The 27,748-nt window shown below is 41.5% G+C and overlaps 1 protein-coding gene across 5 annotated transcripts; it reads left to right on the forward strand.

The window, feature by feature from the left end:
- Positions 1 to 821: 821 nt before the first annotated feature.
- Positions 822 to 25,781, forward strand: rnf157 (ring finger protein 157). Of its 5 annotated transcripts, XM_085760659.1 has the most exons (20): positions 822 to 1,321; positions 4,375 to 4,493; positions 6,938 to 7,026; positions 8,117 to 8,266; positions 9,364 to 9,481; positions 9,566 to 9,632; positions 9,724 to 9,767; positions 10,397 to 10,444; positions 10,610 to 10,681; positions 10,770 to 10,929; positions 12,202 to 12,314; positions 12,419 to 12,651; positions 13,007 to 13,109; positions 13,220 to 13,328; positions 16,007 to 16,254; positions 16,375 to 16,437; positions 17,044 to 17,092; positions 20,117 to 20,227; positions 22,011 to 22,045; positions 24,721 to 25,781. In XM_085760659.1, the coding sequence occupies exons 1-19, from the start codon at positions 1,234 to 1,236 to the stop codon at positions 22,043 to 22,045; spliced, it is 2,019 nt and encodes a 672-aa protein (XP_085616785.1). In that variant the 5' UTR covers positions 822 to 1,233; the 3' UTR covers positions 24,721 to 25,781. The 5 variants fall into 5 exon arrangements, with proteins under 5 accessions (XP_085616785.1, XP_085616782.1, XP_085616783.1 ...); XM_085760656.1 differs by lacking the exon at positions 22,011 to 22,045; XM_085760657.1 differs by lacking the exon at positions 22,011 to 22,045 and having other exon boundaries at positions 16,106 to 16,254; positions 24,721 to 25,115.
- The last annotated feature ends 1,967 nt before the right edge of the window (positions 25,782 to 27,748 follow it).

Raw genomic sequence — 27,748 nt, forward strand, 5'->3', positions numbered from 1 at the left:
AATTCCTGGGTTGTATTTCAATTCCTCAGAAACAACAGAAAAGTTTTTATTGCCAAGAGCAGTAAAGGTCACTTTTCAGCACAAGGAACTTGGCGTGGTGTCAGTGGCAAACACAAAAGGTACAAAAAAAATTGTAAAAGAAAGAAAAAAAGTAGCAATGGAATAACAATTTTTTTATAAAATGAAATAAGATTAAATTTAAAAAAGAGGAATAGAATAGAATAACTGAAAATATTCTAGTGCAACAAAAACGCGTATACCATATGATTTATATAGAATAGATTAGAATAAAATAAAATAGAATAGAATAAAGATAGATATACAGAACACAGTAAATTATAGGACACTACTTGTTGCAAAAAAAAAAAGTCAGTGTATTATGAGTTATGACCATGGTTATGGTTATGACTCCATGTTTTGTCTGTTATTTGTTTGTTGTTGTTGTTGTTTTACATTTATTTTAACATTTTCGTCGCTGTGTGTGTAGCCTGGCTTCTCCACGGAGGCGTCCTCCTCTCCTCTCTCTGCACTGCAGTCAGTCAGTCAGCGGGTTGGTTGGTCCGCCAGCCAGCGAGCGAAGGAGCGAGCGAGCGAGCGGGGGACTGCGCAAAAAACCACGGTCCGGATTTGTGCCTGAGTGACGTCATGGGGAGCCACAGACCTCTCTGACAGGATTCAGCGAAGGCAAGCACCGGGAATAGGCTAGCTACACTACATGACCAACATCCCCACAGCAGCAGCAGCAGCAGCGGGCTCGGCTGAAGGAGGGGGGTGGGTGTCGATGTCGACGACCACCAACCACCACATCACCACCATCGCCACCGTTATGTGCTTTTCACTCTCGCCCCGTTAAAGTAAATTAAAGTAAAAGACGAGAGGACGGAGATTTCGCTTCGGTCGAACTGTTCGAACGCTGCGCACCATGAGAACGTTCTAACCGTTATCAACGGCTGTTTTTTTCTGCCCTTTAAAAAAAAACGAGCTGCTACCGTTGACCGGGGGAGCGGAGAGATAAGCTAAGCCCGGAGAACAACAACTAATCCCCGGGACGGTCACATTCACCATTCACGGCGGCGGCGGCAGCGGCAGCGGGGACTGGCTTGGACTCAACAACAGATAGGCTATGGACAGGGCAGCACGAACTGGATTAAATGATAGGGAATAAAGGAGAGGAGACGCCGCGAACAAAGCGAGCCTCAAGTGTTATTTATGCCCGTTGTTAACTGACTGGAAATGGGAGCTTTAACGAGCAGACAGAACATCGGTGTGGAGGAAGTGGACATCCCGTCCAGCTCGGTGTACCGTTATCCGCCGAAATCTGGTAAGGTACCGAACAACAGGTCACACACCAGAGGGGGTGGGGGAGCTGGGGGGTGTCTGTTACAGGCTCCGGTGCTCACTGCAGATGATTTTTTTTTTTTTTTTTGTGGTGTGTGCCATAAACGCAGCGGGGGTAAATGAAAAGTAAAGCCCAGGCATCACCACCATACCTCGGTGGCTGGCAGGACAGGAGGCCTACAGGGCATTTCTATGGGCCTTTAACCTGGAGTAGCTACCTGTGGAGAGAGGGAGGGTCCACACCTGATTTTCTCTAGCTTAAAATCAGCTGATTTTGTCCTTTTACAGTTTATTTTAATGCATCACATTATTCACATCACATGTATTCTAATTTATTCTGCCACCGCTGCGTTATTGTAATCTCCTTGCAAGGTTATACTGAATCCTACTAAATATTCACGTATTTATACAAGTCATCACTTATGCTATGAATGGTCCTCTGTTTGCTGAGCTGGGTTCAGCTCTTATCTTGGTGCATTTATGAGCATCTATTAGGTAGCTAGGGAGCTGCATGGACTTGGCTTGATAGCTTCATGACTGCCACAGTGTGTCTGTAAAATAAATAAGTGATGATGGATCCCAAGAGGAGAGTCTACAAATAAAAAGGCTTATCACCATCAGCAGGAGAGATGCTATGTTCATGAAGACAATGTTTGTGTTCAGTGTAAATGAGCTATTTTATAGTAGGCTACACCTACACCCAATGATTGATAATAATAATTATTCAATAGACTATATAAATGTCAAAACAGTGTTTAAACAGTGCAAAAATGACGCCCCTTGCTTTCGATGGTTTGGTTTATCCAACCAACAGTCCAAGTCCCAAAGACAGTCAACAGATTATTGTAGTGTCATAAATACCAACAAAAATACAAATGTTTGAACCTGTGATTTTTTCTGCGTCTTTTCTAAGCAAATATGCAAAAAACTCTCTTATTTTGACTGATAATTAAAATGGTTGCTGCTTCATTTTTTTGCTGACCTACTAGTCCATTAATCAGCAACTTGTTTCTAACCTCTAAAATAAAGATTTAGTGTATTGTATTGTATCTATTTGGTTAGTCATTTAGTAGTTTGGTAATTTACATTGTGAATATGCACACTGTTGGATTTGAGAGAGATAAGGTTAAATGAAGGTCTTTATATACAGTATATAACGTATACAGTACATATTTTTTTTACCTAAAACCGTACCTAAAAGAGCCTGCCCTACTATCCACAAAAAGCGGGGCTGGTTATTTGGTCAGGTCACAGGCCGTTCCTTAGACTTTGAATTGCCCTGCTGCGTGTGTTTTGAATCTGTCATTTTATTGTTCCTGGATGTGACATTCAGTGATTGCAGCTCTGCGTTCAGCTAGCTATTGGGGTTTAGCACTAATCCAATCCGTCAGAATCGTATTGTGAAGATGTAATGTTATTGCTTTTCTATCATAAGCAAAGACATAAAAGTAAATTGAAATATCTGACAAAATGAGATCTGAAATAGAACCAGGGAATATCAGTGGTGTATTTTGAGTACACAGTCATGATGGGTTGGGCTGGGCTATCACAGTGATATCTTAGATTTATAGTAATATTATATACGAGGGAGAATGGAGGGGAAGGAAAAATTGTTGACTTGTGGCTTCCATTAGCTCCTCTCTCACTACAGGAATTAGTCAGAGGATTTATGAATTTGTGTCTGAACGGCCGTGGTTGCAGCCTGAAGGAGTGTTGGTGGTGTTGGGATGGGATGGGAGGAAGGTGGTGGTGGTGGTGGTGGCGATGGCGATGCCTGCCGTTGAAACTGATCTGTCAGCCCCAGTTCCTGTCTGTGGGATCTGGTGACAAAGACTGGACCCAGCTCGCCTCTCCCACCTGCTGTAAATAATAATAAGGTTAATGAGAGAGAAGGAAGGAAGGAGAGAGAGAGAGAGGGAGAGCATCGTCGTCACTGGAGCTTTTTTTAGTTCATGATTTGCCATGTTATGGAGCTTTGAGGTCAAACCTCCTCATTCTCTCCAGTATTAATAGGTGTGAAGGAAAATGGAGTCTGATTCAGTCCAGGCTAAACGCCCTCCCAGCAGGAACATGACTTTGACTGTTCAGCCTGCATTTAAAGCCTCAAAACCACCATTACAGCCTCATGGTATCAACCCAACCTGTGTTTAAAGGGCACAACGTCTTATTTAGTCATGTTGTCGTGAACCAAACCTCTTGGTAAACAGGTGGACAAGCAGCTCCATATTTTCCCATCATTCGCTCCTATACTGATTCATTTGGGCATAAATATCAGTGAAGCTCAGTAGTACCGTAATATGTGATTTTTTAAAATTATTTTTTGGCTCTCTCCGTGGTGACAGGAGGTATCTGTGGCCAACGGTGCCAGCTGAATGGTTCAAATATTAAACGGAATTGTTAATGTTTCATGCCAGCGAAGTGCCAGATGGTCGGGCTTTGCAACTGGAAATAGAACGACTGCAAAACTGCGAGAGAAAATTTCAGTTTTTACCAGTTTGTCTCTCCATTAGTTGGCCCTAGAATTTCATTTTCCCAAAAATAAGTGGAAAAGAGAATGAAATTATTTCAGCAGTTCATATTTATTTCCCTGTTTCTGCTCATTTGGCACCAGGCAAATAAAGACCAGATAGTTTTGCATATTTTCTATACAATATAGGCCTAATATGATATAAAATATAAAATGCATGTTGTCAATAACAGTTTTTCAAATTTGTATATGGAAAAAAAAACCTTGAAAGACAATAAAGCTGGTGTTATAGCATTGTACAAAGTATGCATTTTTCAGTTTTTAAGTTGAAACAAGGAACAATAACTTGCTTCAACACCCTGTAAATAAAAAATTAGGCCAAAAATAAAAACAAGAACAGCCCCTATAAAGAAATCACAGTGCAGGTTTAAATGGACCAAATTATTCACAGCTGCCGCAGCGAGTTCTTTATTTAGCTCTGCGTTCCTTCGTATGGTTGTTGTTATGCCAGGTATGATGTGTAATCAGTTTCTCATGTTTAAATATGAAATGTCTTTCTCTGTGTGCAGGGAGTTACTTCGCCAGCCATTTCATCATGGGTGGAGAGAAGTTTGACTCCACCCATCCGGAGGGTTACCTGTTTGGGGAAAACACAGACCTTAACTTCCTGGGGACCAGACCTGTAGCGGTAGGTTTTCTAACACACCAACAGCCACATCTAATGCTTACAAAAATCTGCACAATAATGAAGTTGTAAAATTAGATTTAATTATATGATGACTGTCAAAGTGTGAAGAAAATTAAGAAACATTACACTAGTGCAGTGTTCTTCAACCTTGGGGTCGGGACCCCAAGTGAGGTCGCCTGGAATTCAAATGGGGTCGCCTGAAATGTCGAGTAATTGATAAAAAAAAAGAATTACTGATAAAAATATTTTTTAAACTAATTATTATTCTTTTAAAATTATGACCAAAAACACCACACACAATCTTAAACAACTGTATTCTATACTTCCACTTGAATATAAATTGAGTTCAAATAAAATGCAGCATATAAAAATATCTGAGCTGGCACATCTTGATTGACGGACGCGGGGTATTTGTGATTATTTTTAACTTTTTACTTTATAAAACATCAGAAAATGGTGATAAAAAAGCCAAGGTGATGCCTTAAATGTCTTAAAATGCACAGACGTTTCATTTACAATGATAGAAAAGCAGCAGATCGTCACATTTCAGAGGCAGAAGCACCAATTTTCAGGCCCTTGGTCGGCTAATTGACTAATCAACTCCTCACTCCAGCCTCAGTAAGTGTAGCCGTCCCTGCAGCCGAGACTCCTGTGGTTGCAATTAACAGCCTTTCACACTGTCGCTGATTGAAATTTATTTCAGCGTCTCCCCCTGTCATGCTAATTAAAAGTGAAATGACGTTCTGCCAGCTCCACCGTGCAGGAGCGGTGATAGGGGATCGGTTCCTTTCGGAGGGCTCCGCTCAACCTCATCACGCACCTGAAGGTCAAACTAATGAGAGCGGAGGATCAAAAGGAGCTCGCGTCCAGGGAGGAAAGAGAGAATTTGACACAGACCGAGCGAGAAGCTTGGAGGGAGTTAAACTGTTTGACTAAAGTGAAGCTGATATGGAGAGACGCGGCTCCATCTCTCCGTGCACTAATCTCACTCGCTCTGCTGTTTCTGTCTAGACTGGGGCTAAAATTAGGAGTGCAGTTTTTCTCCCGATTATGTGGGTGTTTATAATCCTCCCGTGGGCGCAGAATTCAGCTGGTGATGGCTTTTTTTTTCTTTCTTTTTTTTTCTTGTACGTGTGTCTGAAGCTTTACCAACATTATATAATGTGTGGTGGTTTTCGAAGCAGATGGTGCTGTGTGGCATCATAAACCCCAACCACAGTTGTTGTGTTCTCAGTCTCCTGCACCACTATACAAATATGATAATGGACGGGGCTATGTTTAGGGATTTTTCAGAAGCACAGGCGTTTCCAGAATAGATTTAGCCTGTGAAGACGGACTAGACTAGACTAGACTAGACAGATATAAGAATAAAATGTTGTACTTTCATGGTCCCAAGAGGATGAATCCTACAGTTTATTGTTGTTGACGCTAAAAAACATATATTCAGACCGTTCAATGAAGTAAAATTTAGCAAAACTGAACTGTCTGTACAGTTTATGAATATTAAAATCGCAACTTGTGAATTGTGTCGATTTTTTTTATTTGACTTTGAGCGTGAGAAAACACAGACCCATTCCTAATATAAGACCTACAGTGTTGCCTGTGAGTTTCCAAGTGAATGGCTCTTTTCAGCATCTGTTACTCCGTGTGTGTGCGTCGTGTGTTTGTTTGTGTGGTTTACAGGCGTGACTCCTGCTGAGCCCAGATGTGTAATAGTACTGAATACGGTGCCATTCAGAGCCACACAAACACCCTTATCCCCCCTCCACCACACACACACACACACACACACAGATGAGGGGTTGTAGTGTGGAGGTATCTGACCACATCCTGAATGTTTCTCCTCCTGAGATCCTCAAACCACCTCGGCTCTCGCTTTACGCCCAGTCAGCGACTTCTGGCTTCAAACTCACAACAAAAGAGTGCCAAGATGTGAACCACAGACTGGGTCAAGTTCAAAGATGGTGTGATTTTTTATTTTTAATGTCAGAGAGAGAACAAAAAAGTGGAAAAATTCCTAGCAGGTATTTTACATCCTTATCTGTGACTTGATTTTCCTGATGTGGCGACCTTCACCCGTCTGGGGCTTGAAGTGAAGACAGACTTCCGTTTGATCCCGGGCTGTTTTCACTCTCCTGTGGTCCTGTGTGTGCAGAAATGTGCCAAACAGTGTCTGAAGTGTCAGCCCCGTCCCTGGAAAGACACAGTCTGAGCAGAATTTTTTGCCCCGGCTCAGCACTTGTCAGCACGGATCTGGCTGGTGCTGACAAGACTCTTGTGTTAAGGTTAAACCTGGAGCAGCCCGCGGTCATCCTGTAACCCTGAATTCCCTGCGGTGAAGAGAGGAATGTCGGGGCAGCGGAGGAAAGCTGAACACTACTACTGCTCCTCAGCCTCCAATCTTGTGTTGTACATCTATAATTTGTTGTGTCCCTTGTTTCCAGTTCCCGTATGCAGCCCCTCCACCTCAGGAACCAGTAAAGACGTTACGAAGCCTTATCAACATTCGTAAGGACACTCTGCGGCTCGTACGGTACGCACCTCTCATTACACCACTGTTGTCTAATTTTATGCCAACAGAGCTATATTTACGGAGTGAATAACAACAACCATTTGAATTGATTTTTTTTTCATGTTGCTCGACCTTTTATTTTGGTGTTACATCCTGTATGATATCAAAATTTAAAAATATTATTCCTTATCTCTGGAAACTTGTAAAAGTATCATACACAGAACAACATACAGTATGGTTCAGTGACAAATACGGGTGGCCAGATGAGGATGTAAAAAATAGTTTTAAATGCAATACATTTTGTATTCATGTTGGTTTTATGTCACTTGAAATGACATTTGAACCATTTCCAAGACTGAATGCCCCTGAAGGTGTCCAATTGTGTAACCACAAAATAATGATAAAGATTCAATATTTTGTCCACCTGCAGTGGGTTTAAGTGTACTTATAAAAAATATACTCTCTTCTGAAAACATTAAATTGAAATAGATTTTTTTGCTGTGTTTCTTTCTATATTTAAATTTTGATGCATCTTGGCAACACTGAGCAGGACTTAGATTAAAAACACCACTTTTTTAAAAATAATGTGACAAATTACCAGTATGTAAAATTTGTCAAGAAACATAGCGTTGCATTGGATAAGTGAATGACTGAATTGAATTCTTCATCTGAGTCCAGATTTATTTTCCTGTATATAGTCAGATTTTTATGAAAAAATACCAGTTTTGTACACCACTTTGACATTGGGTTACATCACGTCATTGTCCCATATATCACACATAAATATGAAAAATGACTGAATGCAAAGTAATGAAAAGTGACTCCCCGAAGAGTGATGCACACACTCGCACACATAAATAACACTGAAACTGTAGCTAGCTGTGGATAAAATGTGATTATTAAAACATATTTAACAGACAAAGAGAAGGGAACGAACATACAACCATATGTCCAGTCAGAGGCTGATTAATCAGAGAGCAAACATCAGATAATCTTAAAATAAATGAATCCACCCGGTCGGTTCACATCATTCAAATATTTCAACTTATAAATAAATTCACTTTCCCCAAATTGCAGAATGAAGTTGTCTCCGTCTCTCCTTCCTCCTCAGGTGCAGCGAGGACCTGAAGCTGCCGGGTGACGAGGCGGCGGGGAAGAACAGGGCCTGCTACAACGTGGAGTTCACTTTTGACGCTGACACGCAGGTGGCCATCACCATCTACTACCAGGCCATCGAGGAGTTTCACAACGGAGTCCCAGTGTGAGTGTGTTTTCTGATGCACAAATAACACGACGAGACACATTTCAGTCAGCAGAGATCATCTGTTTTGACTCAGCCTGTGAGCTTCATCATCGTCATCGTCATCATCATGTGCTGATTCATGCTGAACACTGCAATCAAGAGTCTGCAGTCGCTCGGGATGAGCTCAAATTACTAAAACGCAAATATTGAAAATATGTCACGTTTGTTTTTAGCACAATATTTTCAGACATTTTTCCTGCTGTTATGGGTGCATCCTCCAAAAGCTGCTAATATGTGACATTCAGACTGTCACACTGTATGATTGGATCCACTGGAGAGGTTTCCAGCTTGGTACTGACTGTGTTAAAGGAAAACTCCAACAATTTTACATATTAAAGTCTGTTTACAGGTGTCACTGCATAAACGAAAAATAAATAAATAAATAAATCCACGTATAAAGCCTTTAGTGGCTCCAGAGGGAGCTGTGCTACATCTGTCAGTCAGGTATGAACACAACAAGTTTGAAAATAGAAGAAAATACATTGAGTGTAAAGTTAGAAAAAAGCAAAGTTACTAGATGACTCTGACTCCAGCACAACACTGCAGAATCTCTGGTGGTAGAACTGTTGTTAGCCCAGTTGCATTGTGGGAAATGTAGGCAGGCGCCAGGTTTTTGAAAAAGAAAAAGGATGGAAAAGTGGAAGAGCAGAGACGGTATCTGTCATTCTGCTGCATCGATCTTCATACTGTGTTTTAAACTGTCTGTTGTGCAGTACTTAAAGGGGCGGAGCACGAAGCTTTAAAGCTGCTTTAATACCAGACAGACATAATCAATTTCCATTAAGTAGAGTTTCTCCACCATCATGTTTATACCATCAGCTATAGTCATTCAGTCACAGCGGGAAGATGACTCAGTTTTTAATGCCCGTAGCCAAACATGGCCTCATATTACCATAATAATACAGAATGATGCTTGGGAAAAAGAGTGGAAGTACTGGAACTGATATCGGGAAAACAGGTTTTTTGGTAAAACTATAAAATAGATCAACTTTGTGTTAGCTGTGTGAATTAATCCACCGTGTGTGTGTGTGTGTGTGTGTGTGTGTTTCCTGTAGTTACCTGCCCCAGGACAGCTCCCTGCAGTCTGAGACGGTTCACTTCAAGAGGGGAGTTTGCCAGCAGTTCTGTCTGCCCTCACACACTGTCAATCTCAGCGAATGGGCCGACGAAGAGGTGGGTCTGTCCGTCTGTCTGTCTGTCTCTGTCTGTCTGTGGCTCTGATGATTCACCATGTTAATCCTCTGCTTCCCTCCTCAGCTGCTGTTTGACATGGACAAGGAGATTTTCCCCATGGTGGTGCAGGCGGTGGTAGATGAAGGAGAAGGTGAGTGTCTGTGTGTTCGTCTCACTGATGCACGGACGTGGACGATGTGCGGCTGCAGAGATTTAACATCCGCTGTTTTTAATTCCTGCAGAACATTTGGGACACTCTCACATACTGCTGGCTACATTTGAAAAGGTAAGAAAGAGAAAAGAAAGAGTGTGAAGGTTTTCTCATCAGTGTAAATTTAAACGTCTTTAAGTTTGAATAACTGATAACCAATGTAAAGTCAGCTGTAAGGCGATGAAACAATTTGCAGTGTTTTGAGATGTGTAATTAAATACCTAATACTTGGTAACTGGAGCCCTGGTGTTACAAAAAGTGCCCAGTCTGATCTCTTTATCGCTCTACATTCAAACTGCAACAATGAGTCACTTAACACAAAATAGATCAGTAACTCGTGATAATGTATTTAACTTTTTCCTCTCCAGGCTAAATGATCTCTAGCTGCAGCCCCTTAAATGAGAGGCTTGGCTCTTTCTCTCCATTTTGTCCTCTGAGACAGCAAATTAAATCTTCACATGTTAATTGATTGGACAAAACTGAAGACATCAGTCTGTATTTTTAAACATTGAATAGACTGAGTTTTTATTTTTTTAAAAAGAACCTGATAATGAAAATATTTATTGGCTGCAGCTCCACTGTGCTTATCCATCTTACTCACCTCTTATCCTCCAAGGTTAAACTGACTCTAGACAGGATGATTTGAATAATATAATGATAAATAATGAAGAAATATAATGCACCACTGTTTGTTTCTTTGGCAGCACATGGACGGGAGCTACTGTGTGAAGCCTCTGAAGCAGAAACAAGTGGTAAATGCTCAACATGCTTTCCTTCTCTTTTCTTCCTTCCTGCTTTTGTGTAACATTTTTTTATGCTTTTGAAAGACAAAGATGCAACAAAAAGCTTTATTTTGAGCGTCTCGCCACACCCACGAGACCTGCTGCCTTTATTCTTCGACATGTTCCTATTCCCAGGTGGATGGAGTGAGTTATCTCCTGCAGGAGATCTATGGGATCGAGAACAAATACAACAGCCAAGAATCAAAGGTACGTATCAGATGACATCCTCCTCTGCATCACAAGCGACTTTCTTCTTCCTTTCCTCCTAACGTTTCTTCTTTTTTTTTGTCTCCAGGTTGCTGATGATGAAATCAGTGACAACAGTGCGGAGTGCGTGGTGTGTTTGTCGGATGTGCGAGACACACTCATCCTGCCGTGCAGACACCTGTGTCTCTGCAACGCCTGTGCGGACACGCTGCGTTACCAGGCCAACTGCTGCCCCATCTGCAGACTGCGTGAGTTTCAGTTGACGACAAAACAGATTCTCCCCAAAAAGAGACAACAGCTGTTTTAAGCGGGGGAAATGTTAAAACTGATGAAAGCTGCCTCAAAAAGTCACAACACAATACCACAACATATTGGTTTGTGCTATTTGCTCAAGGCTCAGGGTTAATTTTCTGTTCTTATTTAAATGTTAACATTATGAAATACAGCTATACTGTGTACCAGCATGTAATAGCTGCATTTGCCCAAACAAAAGAAGAATAGATGAATGAAAATCAGTTAGACACACAGAAAACAATTGGCAATCCATATAAAAAGGAGTATATCGCGTAGATATTGTGAGGTTAGGGTTAGAATAAAGAAAATGACCAAAACTGCATTTACCACAGAAATTAGTCACTCACTTCATCATCCGTTCAATCGACATCCTTTACACATCTTATGAGGAGCCTCCAAACTTTCTCAGATATTTGCTTCTTAGCCTTTAATATGTAGTAAATACTTAAAAATACAACATGTGTCTTGTCCATTGAGTGGTTCAACGGTGTTGACGGCTCTGAACATCGAGTAAAGTCACAGTTTATTTATACAGCACATTTAAATCAACAACCAAAGTGCTGTACAGTTGTAAAAATACAATATAGTTAATCATAAACACAAGGAATAATAATCACTCAATTTGAAACAATTTTAGAATAAAAGAGAGAGAGAGAGATGGGTTAATTACATTTGTCCTGACAAATTAAAAGACCCCACCACTGATACTTTGCACCACTAATACATGAAAACTGTGCATCTGAGCTCCTGCAATATGTATTTTGAGGCGTTCCTGCACTGAGGCACAAAATACAGGAAGAGTAGAGGTAATGGAAATATACAACAATGGCCAACTGATTTATCACCACTGACCGACCACCGCAGCAGAGGAAACATGGTCTGAAATTGAACGTCTGGGAAAAGCAGGTGTAAATAAAATCTACATTGTTTTAACACACATGATACAAAACATACAATAAAAGACAAAGTCTCAGTCTCTTATTGGCTAATATTTCCTCTCATGCTGCTTTAATTTACATCTATAGTTTTAGTAAATAACCTGCAGCATCATTTGTTTTCAGAAAATGAGTAGTGTTTTGGAAAATAACCTCTTCAGTGTCCTCGCAGCATTTCTTTTGTACTCGATATGTATATAATATGTGAATATTGTAAATAACAGCTCAATTATTATTAGATAAACTCTGTCCATTATTGAACCTTCTGTGTGTATCATGTTGTTTTTACAGCGTTCAGAGCTCTGCTGCAGATCCGAGCCATGAGGAAGAAACTCAGTCCTCTGTCACCGACCAGCTTTAACCCCGTCATCACTTCACAGACCTCAGACTCAGAGGAACACTCGGTGAGACAGAGCTGACCATAAAACATTATTTATATAGAAAAATTACCATCAGGCCCGGTTCATGGAAACTTGCCTGCTCAACTGCGTCCTCATCTGTTCCCCAGGCGTCGGAGCACATCCCCCCGGGCTACGAGGTCGTGTCTCTGTTGGAGGCGTTGAACGGACCCCTCAACACGTCCTCGGTGGCCCCGGCTCCTCTCCACTCCGGTCCCAGCCACGTCACCGGAGCGCTGCCCCCGTACAGCAACGAGCCCCACCCGGCACCGGCCCGCTCCCTCTCCCCTCTAGACCACTCCAACTCCAGTCAGGGACTCAAACTCAAGAAGAGTGGTTCAAAGTGAGTGAGATAAGGAGAATCAGAGACCGTTAAAATCATGTTTATTTAGTCAAATGTGTGAGTAGAGATTCAATTAGTGCAGTTTTGGGCTTCAAAGTAATTAAAAGAAAGCAATTTGGTTTACAGAGTGAGCTCAGATTGATATTTTATGGCCAAATCACATTGGTGTTGTTGTTACAATACAGTTGTGCAGAGTCACCAAACTCGTCCTCTTGTGATCACATGTTTTCTCTGTCTTTCAGTTAATCTCCTTCTCTGTTATTTTAGTGTTTACTTCAGTATAAACAAAGTCAAAATCAAACTTGCTCCTGTTATTTTCATCTGAAGCGACTCCACTGTGTTGTTTATACTTCAGGTCACTTTCCCAGAATTCATCTGTGCTTCCCGAGGAGGAGGATGAGAAGTCTTGCAGTGAATCTGAGGCCTGTCGCCACAAGCTTGTTGTTGACCAGCAGGAGGTGTGTGTGTGTGTGTGTGTGTGTGTGTGTGTGTGTGTGTGTGTGTGTGTAGAGGATGATGTTGTGTTGTTGTGCGCTCCTCCCTCATCACTGCTCGTGTTGTTTTACAGTGTGGAGTGACTCCAGACAGCGAGAACCTGACTCTCTCCTCGTCCGGAGCCATCGACCACTCGTCCTGCACAGGAACCCCACTCTCCTCCACCATCACCTCCCCTGAAGGTACACACACACACACACACACACACACACACACACACACACACATTGTACTCTTTACTATACTTGGAAGGAATCTCTCTCACATCATGCCTGCCCCAGCCCCTAGAATAAATCTTATTATAACCCCAGTTAGCCATATTATAACCCCAGTTAGCCATATTTACCATTTTATTTTAATCCTTTTTTTTTTTAAGTTTTTAGTTCTTTTACCAACAATTAAAAACAAACAAAAACAAAGAAAGAACAAAAAATAGACAGAGAATGTAAGTTAACAGACAGATTGACACAGGCCATACATTAGTGCAAAATGGAGTAATCATTCATACAATGAATTACACTTAAAAGAATATGAGGTCTACCTTCCCTAGTATTTCGTATACTGTTCAGTCTGTAATCTTAGGGAGAAGGTCAGTTTTTCAATGCATTGTATTTCATTAACAATGGTGATCCAGTCATTCCTTGATGGCAGATTTGTCTGCAGCCATTTCCGTTTATAAAGATAGTTGTCCTGGTCCATAAGTCCAGCTGGGATTGTACCCAAATACAGTGTAACAAAAGAAAAATCAACTTCTAGACTAAAGATTGTCCGTATATCTCCAGCAAGATTTTGCCAGTATGATTGAATTCCATCCTATTATTTCATACTACAATGTACTGAAGCCTTTTCCAGACATCTCTCAGGCATCTTATCACATAAAATCTGTGATAAAATTTTAGATATTAGTGTAATACCAGGTAAAGTGTCTGACTGATTTATACAAAGGCTCCACAAACTATTCACACAGTAAATGTATTAAATAAAGCTCAGACCTCAGTTTCAAGTCGTCAGGCTTCTTCTCGGATCTGATCAGACTGTAAAAACAGTTTTTCCTCTCACGACACAACCTGGGATTTAAATATTACCAGCTGTGTAGCTCAGTTCATTAACTTCACTGTACTTATAGCATGTGAGCTCATAGCGAGTAACGGGTAAACACTGTGTTTTCGAATGCTTGTGCACTGTTTCCCTCCTGATAAGAGAGAGAGAGTTACTGGAGGAGAAGCAGGGAAGAGCTCATTAACTGTGGCTTCAGCAATGGAGTCTGAGAGAATAGACAACACTCTTCTGCCTTTGTATCGTTAAACTTGTCAGCTGCTGCTGTTTGCCGTTCTCTTGCACAAATTTTTTGGCACAGCTCTCATTTCTATTTTCTGAAAGTCAAGAAGTAAAAAACTTTAGCAGATGAATAAAGACATTTCTTGCTCCTTTATAAAAAGTGCTTCTCATTTTTTTGATCATTCATCTTACTTGGTTATCTCAGCATGCAGTTATTCTAATTATGTACTTTACTTTGAATCCAGACTGCAGCTAATAGGCCATTTGTTTCTCCTCGTTTTACATTTTTCATTGAATTAATGTCAGGTTAATGCCCGGCGTCGGTTCAATAACAGCATTTTCCTCTCAGTAATGTTCAGCACCTCTTAAATTTAGCAAGAAAGCAGAGTGGAAAGAGCTCAGGGCGCTGCACGGAGCATTTGAAAGAACATGAATAAATCATAGGCCTGTCCCACCTCAGCGTTTTATGTCGGTGCCACTGGATCAGACGCTGTGGGGGAATTGTTGATGGCTCCTCATCACAAAACAGGAAGAGAGGAGTGTTATTTCAGCTGGAACCAAAGGCTCAATAAAAAAATAATAACTTCAAACATGTTTATCGACTTCCACAAAGCCACACCTTGTATCGCCAGGCCGCCATCTTGTGTTTCTTTTAGAGGTCTCAAGTGAATCTGGAGAGGTTTTTTATTATTTGCTTCATTGTCTGAAGTTTCCATGAGAAAGTCGATGGAGTCAGAAGCTGAGCCAGTTAGCTTAGCTTAGCATAGCATAGAAACTGAAAACAGGGGCAAATGAGTAGCCTGACTCTCTTTAGAGAACAAAAATAAACCTAACAGGATCTATAGATAAATAAACAAGCAATAACATAAATGTGTGAGAGTCAGATTGTGCTGATACGGCTTTGGAGAGAGCCAGGCTAGCTGTTTCTCTCTGCTGCCAGTCTTTATGCTAAGCTAGGCTAATCAGCTTCCATACACAGGCATGAAAATGTCAATCTCCTCATCTGAATCTCAGAAAGAAAGAAAATAAATATTTCTTTAACATGATTATGGTGTTTCTAAGTCAATATTTCTAATATACAGAATAGAGCAGGTGTTTTGTCATAAAAACATAAAAGTACCATGCATCCATCACAACACATTGAATATTTCTCAAAACATTTAGCCTCAACACTCACAGCTACATTAAATACAATGAAAAAGGACCACACCTAACAAATCCACCGGGGGGAAATACGTCAGTCCGACCGCCCAAAAGTCCAACCGCTCATTTCTCTGACTACCCATTAATCCTACTTATTCTAAAGGGTTATGGTTAGGTTTAGGGTTAGGGTTACTTAAATCGGAAAAATAGGAAGTTGGATAGATGCCATGCGCCCAATCCACTGACCTGCTACTATAAAGCAGGAGAATACCTGGCCCTGATTTAAAACTCTAATAGTGCTTGGAATAAACTATTACATTGACGTATTGGTATTCTTGTGAGGGGAGGGGTGGAAATCTCACCTGCCAACCAAAGACAGTAAACCCTCCGACCCCCCCGAGCCCGACCGTGATGTGTGATGTCTCCGTCTGTCTGCCAGACCCGGTGAGCAGCAGCCTGGCCCAGTCAGTGATGTCCATGGCCTCGTCCCACTCGCAGCACTCCCACATCAGCACTGACACCATGTCCTCCATGTCAGGGTCCTACCTGGCTGGGGCCGAAGGCGAGCCCGGCAGGGGGGAGGAGGAGGAGGAGGAGGAAGGGAGAGACGACGTGGAGGGCGAGGAAGGGGAGGAGGAGCACCGCGACGCCCCCATGGAGAGCCGAGGACCGTCGCAGCAGGACGGGGTGAGGATGGAGGAGGAGGAGGAGGAGGAGGAGGAAGGTGCAGCAGCATCGTCGTCGACATCGTCATGTGGTTCGACAGAAACGTGTCGTCTCATCTCGTCTCTGTTTTTTTCCACTCAGGAGTTTTCCAGGGAGCCAAAGGAACAAAACTACTCAGTGGCCGTAGAGGAGCAGGACTCAGAGGTGAGTAAACTCATCTTCACTCAACACTGTGTCATTAAAGGGATAGTTCAACATTTTGGCAAATTGGCCCTAATCCCTATAGTTTTAGCAGTAGGTTCGTTACCTTTAATTGTCAGTGCAAGCTATTTTTAGAATGGCGGAGCAGAGCCGTGAGCTGCTCAGAGCTACGCTACGGAGGCTAATGGGATTTCTTGGTTTCCCTCATCAAACTCATCAAATACACAATCCAACAACTTCAAAACGCTCTGGTGGACAAGTTGTGACCTGCACCTTCACCACGCTATGAGACAGAGACGGAGTTGTTTTCAAGGCCAATGCAAAAACTGGAAACTGACAGGATTGCATGAATTTACCTCGAAAACAACTCTGTCTCGTAACGTTCCGTTGTTATCTCATATGAGCCTCCGTAGCGTAGCTCTGAGCAGCTCGCGGCTCTGCTCCGCCATTCTAAAAATAGCTTGCACCGACAAATAAAGGTAACAAACCTACTCCTAAAACTATAGGGATTATGGCAATGGACCAATCTGCCAAAATGTTGAACTATCCCTTTAATGTTTAATTTATGAGTTGAATTAACTTTATAAACCTTTTCATTTTCTCCTCCAGGGAAACGATGTGACAGAAGAGGACTGCTCCTCCCCCTCTAATGGGAAAGGTAACTATGGTGACCATCCCTCACCCTCTTCCACCCCCCGACCTCTCACCCTCTTGTTGTATTTGTTGCACTCTTGGGCCAAGTGAAAAAGAAACACACCTTCTCATACAAAACTACACATCTTTTTTTAAATCATGGCTGAGTAACGACAGCCCTTTCAAAGTAAAAGCATCCCATGTCTGATGTCGACCTCTAGATGGAGCAGTCCCTTTGAAAATGCACGTACACCACCACGACATGCAGCGTCTGGACGGGGGAGGCGTATGGCTTCTCCTACAGTGTGTGTGTGTCTGTGTGCACTAAAACTTTCTCCTGCTCTGCAGTGAAGGCGGAGCTCTGAAAAAAATCGACTTTTATAAATTACCGAAATGACCATTATGAAATCACTCAGGATGCTCTGATCAGACAGTTTCAAGTTCCAAGTGTTGATCACTGGTAGTTCCACTAAAATGTGGTTTCGTTGTAACAATCTGGACGAACTCTTCACATCCGACTCTACCATGATGATCATTTATAATCTTGTTGCATCAAAAAAAAAAAAAAGAAATTGTCCTGATGTGTAACCTGACCCCACTTCAGGGTTTGGGTCTGTATTTCCAGAACAAAACAAAACGTTTATGACAAATCGTTGACAGTCGAGCAAAATTCTTCCCCTATGTTGAAAAAGCTTTAGGCAGGTTTATTCACCTGTCTAAAGTATATTCATACGAAAATCTCTGCAGTAAATCGTCTTTAAGTGCAATGCACAAAAACTAACTTGTAAAATTCAGAGTTATTTCGTAAACACTCAAAATAATAATAATCTGACAGAGCTATTTGCACACAATGCAAATAAGCAGCCTCATATATAATATAAACGAGGCATCTTTGGAGTCAGTCCTTCCTCTCCTCTCACGTCCAGCCCCAGACTGATATCAGTCCTCACTCCTGAGTCTGATCCATCTCCTGAGCTGTTACACGGCTGATGGATCAGGCGGTGAAATCTCCCTCTGAGTGACATTTTATTCATCTGTTCCTCCAGTAAACAAGTCCTACCTAATGAATAAATATTCCCATCGATCAGAGCGTCCTCACAGGAAACAAGCACACACCACCGGCTCCTTCCTGTTCCATTCAGATCAGGTTCTGCAGCACAACCCCCCGGGCCCACTGACTCGCATTTGCATGATTTTGCACCTGCATATGACGGGTCGTGTGAACTGTACGTGTGTGTGTGTGTGTGTGTGTTTGTGTGTTTAATGTATGACGTGTTACATTTTGTGCGTTTATTGCACACAAAGCACTGCAGCCCCGCCTCTGTTGCTTTATACCCGCTGCATCATGAAGCTTATTCGTGCTCCATCTGCACGGCTGCTGAATGTTTATGTGTCTATGTGTGTAAGTGTGTGTGTGTATGTATGTGTGTGTGTAAAAGAAAGAGAGAGAGAGAGAGAGAAAGAGAGATGGAGGGCAAAAGAAAGTGTTGAAAACAGAGTGCGAGTCCATGTTGGAGTGAACACAACAGTGTCATTGGTTTGAACCCTTTGTGTGTAAATTAGTTTATGTGTGGAGTGTGTGTGTGTGTGTGTGTGTGTGTGTTCTGACACCTCGGGCCGGACTGAATCGAACGATCTCTGAGTACCTGTGAGTTACTGAAGGAGCTGTGAGTTCTGTAGGAGACGAGCGGACCTGTGCTGCCTGACACACTATGAACGTGCACACGCTAACAAACAGGATGTATGTTTGCTCGCACATGTGTGTGCATCTGCACCGGCGCTGCCAGACGGCTTCTGTGTGTGCCCTGTCTGTGTCTCTGTGCTGAGCTGCCAATCATTCAGTCATCTCTGCCATTAGCCACACACACACACACACACATACACACAGGCTGGCTGCAGGCATGAATCACTTGCACATATTAAACATGTCAATGTTTATTAACTGGCCATGCTGGAAAAGGCTTTTATGAGTTTATGTTTATATATGTCACATTATTTAACCAGTAATAATAAACTGCATCGTCAATCACAACAGTGTGTCACATTAATGCATCAGCAAACACTGTGTGAAGTGATGGACAAGAGACCATGACAGCAGAGTGGCAGCTTATTAAAGACAATGACAGTTCATTTAAAATGATTTATATTCATTAATAAGAATTCTGAAAAAACATGTTTATATTGTAAATATTTACTTTGCAGAACCTGGAGGTGTGGCTTTTGAAAGATAATAAAATACCTGTGACTATAGAAGTAGAGATAATGGTTAAAACCCTCTATCACAGTTAATCCTATTAAAAAACAATTGTAGACAAAGTAACTCAAATAATTCAGGTTATTAAATGTGTCACACACATTCATGTATTCTACTTTATATAATTCTATCTTTATATTTATATTTCGTATATGGATCATATAAAATTAAACATTGACATATTATTGCTCATTTATATACAACACGTTCAGAGTTATTGTTGTGTTTTTTATAGTAAAGTAAACCAATTTTTATTATTAGTTTGTATTGTCACTCCAACCTGGTTCCATTTGACACATTTAAGTAACAGAAAAAGTAAAGTAACAGAGTTTTTCCTTTTAGAATCAAATAATAAAAATCAAACATCAAATTATCATTTAAATTCAGTAGATCAGGTTAAACTGACCGTGAGAGCTGCGTCTCTCTTCTCCCTGTAAACAAGTCGCTCATTCTGTGCATCTCATTCTGTCTAATTATCTCCTGCAACTAACACAACATCCTTTCTGCTCATTGCAGCTTCACCTGCTCTCTGCATTTTCACCTCCTTTATATATATTAATTAATACTTTTATGGATTCATAAAGGCAGAAACACATTTACATGTTAATTCACACTCACACTGCAGGAGAACTTTACCATTTCTTTATTTTACTCTTGCCGTTCCAGCATGGCCAACCTCACCTTTCCTCCCTCCCTCCCTCCTTCCCTCCGTCCTTCCCTCCCTCACTCCGCCTGTCCCCCCCCTCCTCCTGCTGTGCCTGGCTGCTCTTGTTTGACCTTTGCCCTCGCTTGCAGGTGGGCGGAGCAGGTGTCCAGAGTTGGCCAATAACAATCAGGGCGTCGCCCTCTGTGACACGCCCTCTTTGGGGTTGGATAATGAGCAGGCTCCCGACAGCCGATTCGCCGGTGAGTGGCAACCCTCTCGAACATGGACCGATGCGAGCTGAGAAACCAGGGGAGGGGAGGAGAGGAGAGAGGGGGGAGATGCAGGAGTACAGGGAAAGTGAGGAGTGCATGAGTCACCAGTCAGAAGAAATTGAAGGGTTTCTGACACTTTAGCTGCCAATGCTAACATGCTTATCTAGAGAGAAACCATGTGGGCAGATTGAGCAGCAGCTGGTGACCAGAGAGAGAGAGAGAGAGAGACTCAGGACTCAGGAGCATGAATGAAGATCTGGAGCTTCCTTCTTCTCTTCATCCCCACCCTTTGGTGTTGTGGTGCCTCATTGCTTTGTCAGTACCGGTTTAGCTCTGCACTGTCTCCCTCCTCTCCCCCGTTATAGCTGAAGCCCTGGTGCGTGTGTGTGAGAGTGTGTGTGAGTGTGAGTGCATCTTATTGTGTATGTGTGTGTGTGTGTGTGTGTGTGTGTGATTTCAGCATGCTGTGTTTTCTGTCGTGTGTTTGAGAGAGAAGAGAAAGAGTCCGGTCCATTCCAGAGTCAAAGTTCATGTTCAGTGTCTGCCAGCTCCGAGCTGCTTTGCCAAACATCTGCTACTCATTCTTACACCCCCCCTCCCCCCTCCCACCACCACCCACCCACCCGCCATCTTCCCTCCTGTCTCCTCTGATCCTCCTCCTGCTCCTCAACACTCGCTGTGATACTGGGATGAGAGCTAAAGGTCTCAGTCTCACTTTTGTTTGTTTTTTATCTGCACTTTACAGCTTTATTTAACCCTCTGGAGTTCATTTTTAATGCACCGATTTCTATGGTTGTCTGAGCTCACATGCATTTTTTTTTGATAGGTAAACAAGGTCAACAAAAAAAAAATCAATTAAGATGCAGCTACAGTTTATAAAAGAGCTTTGGAAAACATTTTGTATCACTCACATAGTCCAAAAGAGCTATCACAGGATGAAGGGGCAGCACATTTAAAAGCCTGATGTGTGGTTGGACATTATGAGATTGAAGGGCCATATTGGTTTTGGGTTCTGCTTATGCATGTCCACAGATAAAGAGGGAGCCAGGCCAAGAAAGGATTTAGGTATAAAAGCTGACCAGTGTGAGACTTGTGCATACATGCAGAGAGGCTGGCTCTACGCCTGACTCATTATAAACAGCTAGGAACCCAAATATAACACAAGCTGCTGTGAAAATATTCATATATTTAATCAGAATCAGTCCAATTATTATTAAAGAGCAGCTCAACTAGTGTTTTACTATATATACACACACAGTTATGAACAAACATAGCCCCTCATTTAGAGCGCTTCTGCTCCTTTTTGACTAAAATTGTATTAATTAAGGAAAATAAAAGTCAGAAGTGATGTTTCTGTAGATGAATCTGTGACCTCAGTCGAACTCCAGACGGTTAATTTAGCTCAGAATCAGTCAAAGCTGAGTAAAAACTTCCTTCAGCTCCTTTAGCTCTGTGTCCGTCCCTGAAGCTTCAGCTCACACCTGATTTCCCATCATCCCCTTGAACCTGTATCCCCCCCCCCTCCCTCCCTCCTCCTCCTCGGTGTGTTTTATGGTGAACGTTGTGACATGTTTTTTCTCTTTGTGTGTCATAAAAGCGTTTTGTTATCTCTCTGTTTCTCTCCTATTTTCCCCCCCCCGTCATTCTTCACATCTTCTGCTGTCTTTTCCTGGACATCATCCCTCTTCCTCTTCCTCTTCCTCCTTTTCTTCCTCTCTTTCTTCCTTGTTTCTCTCTCTTCTCCTTCTTTCGCCTTCTTTCGGATGGACAGATGAGGAGTCGTGCCCAGTGCACATTGAGGACTAGGTATGGAGTTATGGTCAGACGGTAGATAAGACACCAGGGTGGCTAACTGTAGTGAACTCTCTACTTTTACATGTATCCATAGTAACGATCACTCATCTTTTTGTTAATTACTCATTTTTAGCTGTTGTTTAACCTACGATTTTTGCACCTTTCTTTTCTGGAAATGCAGCACCGTGTGACTCACTAATCAGACATCTTTAAAAATGTGATGCAGCATTTTTAAAGCCGTAGAGAAAGTCTGCAGTGTTCGTCTCTGTCCAATCACAGCTCAGACTCCACCCCACATTATCTCCTGTCTAACTCTGAAGTTACACAAGGGAGTTATCCATTATTCACTGTCTCCCTGGTTCAGACCTAAAATTATGAATAATTAATCCCTGAAAGTTGCCTTTTTGTTTCTGGCGGATGTTTCCCATCATTCAACGTGAGTCTGATCCACATTGAACCACATCGTTTGAGGTTCAGAAGGTTTTTCTAATTAACGAAGAACGCCATTTACTTACAACCATACAAAATGTTATCTAAATATTCAATAAATGCAAAAATAACTTTCATTTTTGATAAATTATATGCAGTTGAAGAAAAAAAAAAGTATTCATGTTCTCTGCAACTTCATGCAAGTTGTCGCTGTGGCAGGATGATAACTGATCATTTTTTCAATAATAAGCACTGATCATTGTTTTGCCTTCAGTGCTGCTGATTCTCAGTCTGCACGTCCAAACCAGACAGCTGTCAGAACTGTTTTAATATTTAATAGGATGAGCGCAGAGAGGGGTTTTTGATATAAAATGCTTTTTGTGACACAGATGTGACAAACACCAAGAGACAGACAGAAATTTGAAGAAGATTTTTTCTGGATCAGTTTTTCATCGCATGCGTGGAGCCCGGGAGCAGAAGATGAAAACATAAAAGCAGCTTCAGGGTTGATTTTTTTTTTTTTTTTTTTGCAGAATTGGAGTCAGAAACAGGGACAAAACTGAAGTGTCCCATAAGGACACAGTTACATGGAGGTTAGGAGGATTTCCAGGATCAGAACACACGTTTTGAGATGGTCACAGCAGGAGTCCATCTATTCTTAATTTGGAAACAGAGAAAACATAACAAAAACTAAAGTTAACTAAACAAAAGTTGGTGCGTGGATAAAAGCGAAACGTCCAATGAAGTAAATGAGAGAATAAGTTATTACGTTCATGAATCATGTAACATCAACATCCACTGAAGAGATGAAAAATACCAGACGTGTGTGGACTCTCAAATTTAACACACAACATAATTTATTATCACGTTTTTCACCATTTGTCTCGTCTCCATGTGTCGTCTTCTTCTACTCTGGAAAATTATAACACTAGATGTTAATCTCCACAAAGCAACGCAATATTTTCTTTTGGCGATCCTCAAAAAGATGTCGCGTCAGAGTCAGTGACCACTCAGCGATAAATTCATATTTTGTCCTTGTCGAGACACAGAACACACGAACACAAACTTCTGGGATCAGTATCGTCAACAACTGTGGCGCCCAAATGTCAATGAACACATCAAAGACAGTATGAGTCAATGTGAATGAATGTACAGCTGAAAAACACAGCTCAGGGAGTTGAGTAAGAGCACCAACGAAACACCAACAATGTTTCCTCCCGAGACAAACATAACATTTTCCAACATTTAAAACAAAAGCACAAAATAAAGATGAGCAAGAAAACAGGTAGACAGAATCATAGTAAATGTCAAAGTAGGTTTTAGATGGCAAATAAATTCAAATCAAATCAAATTTGTGAGGTTATTTGACTTCAAAAAGAACAACAAATATGGCGGACAATGGGCATCTATCTGGAAAAGAAAATCAGCATGGGTGAAAGCCTTACTGAGAATGAGCACAAACTGCCTCCAGGTCTGCTCCCTTTTATTGACTGTAATTGGCAGCTCGATCTCAATTAGGAGCAGTAAGAAGTTTGTATTGACACAACAAACTTTAGGATTATTTGGACAAATAATAGTTTGCGACAAACTTTGAATCGGGCCGCACCGTAACCCTGGTCATCAGGGGACAAAAAGAATCTAAAATCGTCCAGTGTGTTTCCAGCCTGTCGCTTCAAGAAGCAGCTTCAGTAACCCTTTAATTTACAGGCCGCTAATTATGTGATAATGTAAAGAAATAGCTAAGAAACAACAAGTAATTGCATAGTAATGTCAAGAAATAACAGTCAATTTCATAGTAATGTCATGTTTTTCATAAAAGCTAAAGATTACACATGCTTTTCATACTTTGAATTTTTCTCCACCAAGTCCTTAGAAAACAACAAAACAGCAACCGCACAGTCAAAACACTATGCATATATCAATTATCAACATATATGAGCAGTGGCCTTTTTCACTCCATCAAGTCTTTGCAATTGACTGTCATTTCTGGGCAATTTCTACGCAATTTCTACGCAATCAATCGTTATTTCTTGGCTATATTTCTCATCTCAACATTGCTATGAAATTGAACGTTATTTCTGGGCTATTTCTAGACGATATGACGCAATTTCTTGTTATTTCTTGGCTTTTTCTCGACATTATGACATAATTAGCGGCCTGTAAATAAAAGGGTTACCGCAGATTATTCTACTACGGTATAATTTCTGCAATATAACATCTCTCATCTCTCTTATTCTTTTTCTTCTCCTGTTGCTCAGGTCTGATGTACCTCGGGGGCTACAGGCCTGTTTTGGAGCCCCACCCCCACCACACCTCCACCAGCAATATCAACCTGGAGGAGCTGGGGGGGGCAGACAACAACAGGGACGGCCAGAGTCCTAAACATCCCCGTCGTGGACCGCTCATTGTGTAACACGCCCCCCCTCCCACACACACACACACACACACACACACAAACACACATAAAACAAACACAAACACCACACAGACTGAACCTTACCTGTCCAGAGTCAGCTCTTCTTACCCTGCCATAGTGCTGCATCACTGGATACCGTCCTCGCTCAACAGGGAAAACCCATCCACACCTCCCTCAAGACCCTCAACATCTGGAGCGATTGTTCTCGCTGGAGGAAGGGAAGAGGAACTATCACCTCTCTCTCTCCGCCGCCACCGCCGCCGTCTCTTCACTTCTATCTCACTGAAGTCTCCTTTTATTTTATTTTTTTGTCTGTGACCTAACGTGTTGTGGGAGTGATTAGCCTACTGCTACATTATTATTATTATTATTATTATTATTATTATTATTTATTACCCGTCGTAGGTCTAACCAATTGTGACTCTATCTTTAGAAATAAACATGCTGCTCCCTCTCTTTCCTCTCCTCTACTACCAGCCAAACAGTCAGGGGTTACTGTGATCGGCAATCGGATTTATTACTAATGTACTTCTTCTTTCTCTGTTATAAACAAACTGTGCATAGAGTGAGTGGTCGGACACTATAAGAGTCGGCTCACACCGGACTACCTTACTGTACCTTAGCGAACTAAATCGTGCTGACTCCTCCTCCTCGGATCAGGGAGCTCCCGTCTCGACTTTCGCATGCAGCTTTCAACTCCTGCTGATTTCTTTGTTTCTTCTCCTACTTCTTCTTCTTCTTCTTCTTCTTCTGCTCATTCCCGCCACGATTTTCAAACGCAGCGACACACCGCTGTGTGAATGTGAATCTAGAGACGCTCGGACTTGTGAGACGGCGAACGAGCCAAGAAACGTCAGCCTGAGTGAACAGAGATGGTAAAAAAAAATAAATAAATAAAAAAAACAGAATGTAAGAGGTGGAAGAAGGGGAATGTACACGACGTCTAAAAAAAAAACCATCATCGAAAACTGGAATAAAACATGAACTTTGAGCCACGAGCTGGTTCTTTAATCCTCTCCCTCTGCAGCTCCATGTTAGCATGTCAGTATTTTCATTGATGCAACTGGAAATCAACAAGTACCACCAAGCAATAACGAAGCCTGAAGGTGCATCTCCTCCTGGTCTCCTGCAGGAGGAGGGCGCTCATTCACAGTCCAGACAATGACCAATCTGTGTTTGCACTGACCTGTTGTATCCAGATCCAGACATTTCAGTGTGTTTGAATGTTTTTTATTTAAATTTTTTTTGCCATTGTAAAAGGGATTTGTTGTGGGAAACACAGCAAACGGTTGAATCTGAAAACCCTAAAACGTGAGATCAGTGCCACACACTGTTGTCACCTGACATTTTTTTGTTCATCCTCACACTTGCCCCGTACTTTTCAGCCCCTTTTCTCCTCGTTTGTGAAGCTTTTAGTTGTTTTCTGTTTTGTAAAACTTAAAACGTGTCGCTCACCTCTTGTCGACGTTCTCCGTTTCTGTGTTTTTAATTTGTTGCAAAACACTGTGTTGTTTCTTGAGAATGTGGACGATGGAGGATTATGTGAAAAACTGTTAAACGTTTACACAACGAAAAACTGAAAAGGGACGATATCAACATTTAATGCACTATTAGCTGTTTCCTAGACGACACACGTTGCGGTTGCATGAGGCGATAGTCGAGTAAGCATGTTAGTCTAGGTCAGCCTGCACCCTCCTGTAGAATACTTGATGATGGATCACTGCACACACACACAAACACACACACACAGACACACACAGACACACAGTTGACCATATCCTCCTGTAGTGTTGTATAATCAGTTGCTGGCTCCTCGTTCCCTTGGCCGAACTGTTGAGGTCAAGACGACTGCACTACTATATCCAAGCTGCAAATAGTCATGTGATTACAGTCCGAATGTGTAGATGAAGCCGTTCTCTGGCACCTGTTGCAGTGTGATATCAAAGGAGCGGGTCCCGGATCGGCCAGACCCCACTTTTCTAGAACTATGAGTGAAAAATGTCAAAAGAAAAAAATATCCAACGGACAATAAAGTTTTTGCAACTAAAATGCTTACTCAGTGATTTGCTGTTAATGTAAAGGAGCACTGCAAAAACTCAAATATCTTACCAAGAATATTTGTCTTATTTCTAGTCAAATTGTCATTTCTAGTCAAAACAAATCTCATTATACTTAAAATGAGACTCATCACATAAAAAGTAGCTTGTTTTTAGACACTTTTTACTTCTTTCAAGGATATTTTCACTTGAAATAAGTAGAAAAATCTGATAGTGGTTTTTCTCCCTTATTACAAGCACAAAAAACCAGCTCTCACTGGGAGATTATTCTACTTATTTCAAGTCCAAATTTGTTTGAAACAAGTGAAAATGATCTAAAATCAAGTAAATTTTTAGGTGATGAGTCTTATTTTAAGTGGAAAGAGATTAGTTTTGCCTCGAAATTAGACATTTTGACAAGAAATAAGACAAATATTCTTGGACAGTTTTGAGTTTTTGCAGTGAGAAGGATTCATCCGTCAGCGCGGAGGCCTGTGTTTGGATTCGTGTCTGAGATGTTTCCTAACATGGTCTCCTGCACTGAAACTCTCCTCACACTCACTCAGACACTGGTATTTATCAAACTCTGGTATGCAGCAATTTTCCCAAATGGGAGCTAAATTTGTATTTTATCACCAGTAAAAACTGTTTCCCAGGACCGAGGGTCCTCACCTTTCCCACAATGTTATTATATATTACAATAATAATATTTTTGCTGTAGTTAAATAATGTTTACCGTTTTCTGCCACATGTCCTTCAGTCATATGCTGCATCTTCTGCACTTTTCTGTGTTGTGAGAAAAACTCTTTGAAAAAGAAAATACAGTATAACATT

This window comes from Trachurus japonicus, chromosome 19 (genome assembly GCF_045865225.1).
Source record: "Trachurus japonicus isolate A0001 chromosome 19, Traja_1.0".
Lineage (NCBI taxonomy): Eukaryota > Metazoa > Chordata > Actinopteri > Carangiformes > Carangidae > Trachurus > Trachurus japonicus.

Coding starts and splice junctions, on each gene's coding strand:
- rnf157 (XM_085760656.1), top strand. CDS start 1,234: ATGGGAGCTTTAACGAGCAGACAGAACATCGGTGTGGAGGAAGTGGAC. Junction 8,267..9,363: donor TTTCACAACGGAGTCCCAGT/GTGAGTGTGTTT, acceptor TGTTTCCTGTAG/TTACCTGCCCCAGGACAGCT. Junction 9,633..9,723: donor GGTGGTAGATGAAGGAGAAG/GTGAGTGTCTGT, acceptor TAATTCCTGCAG/AACATTTGGGACACTCTCAC.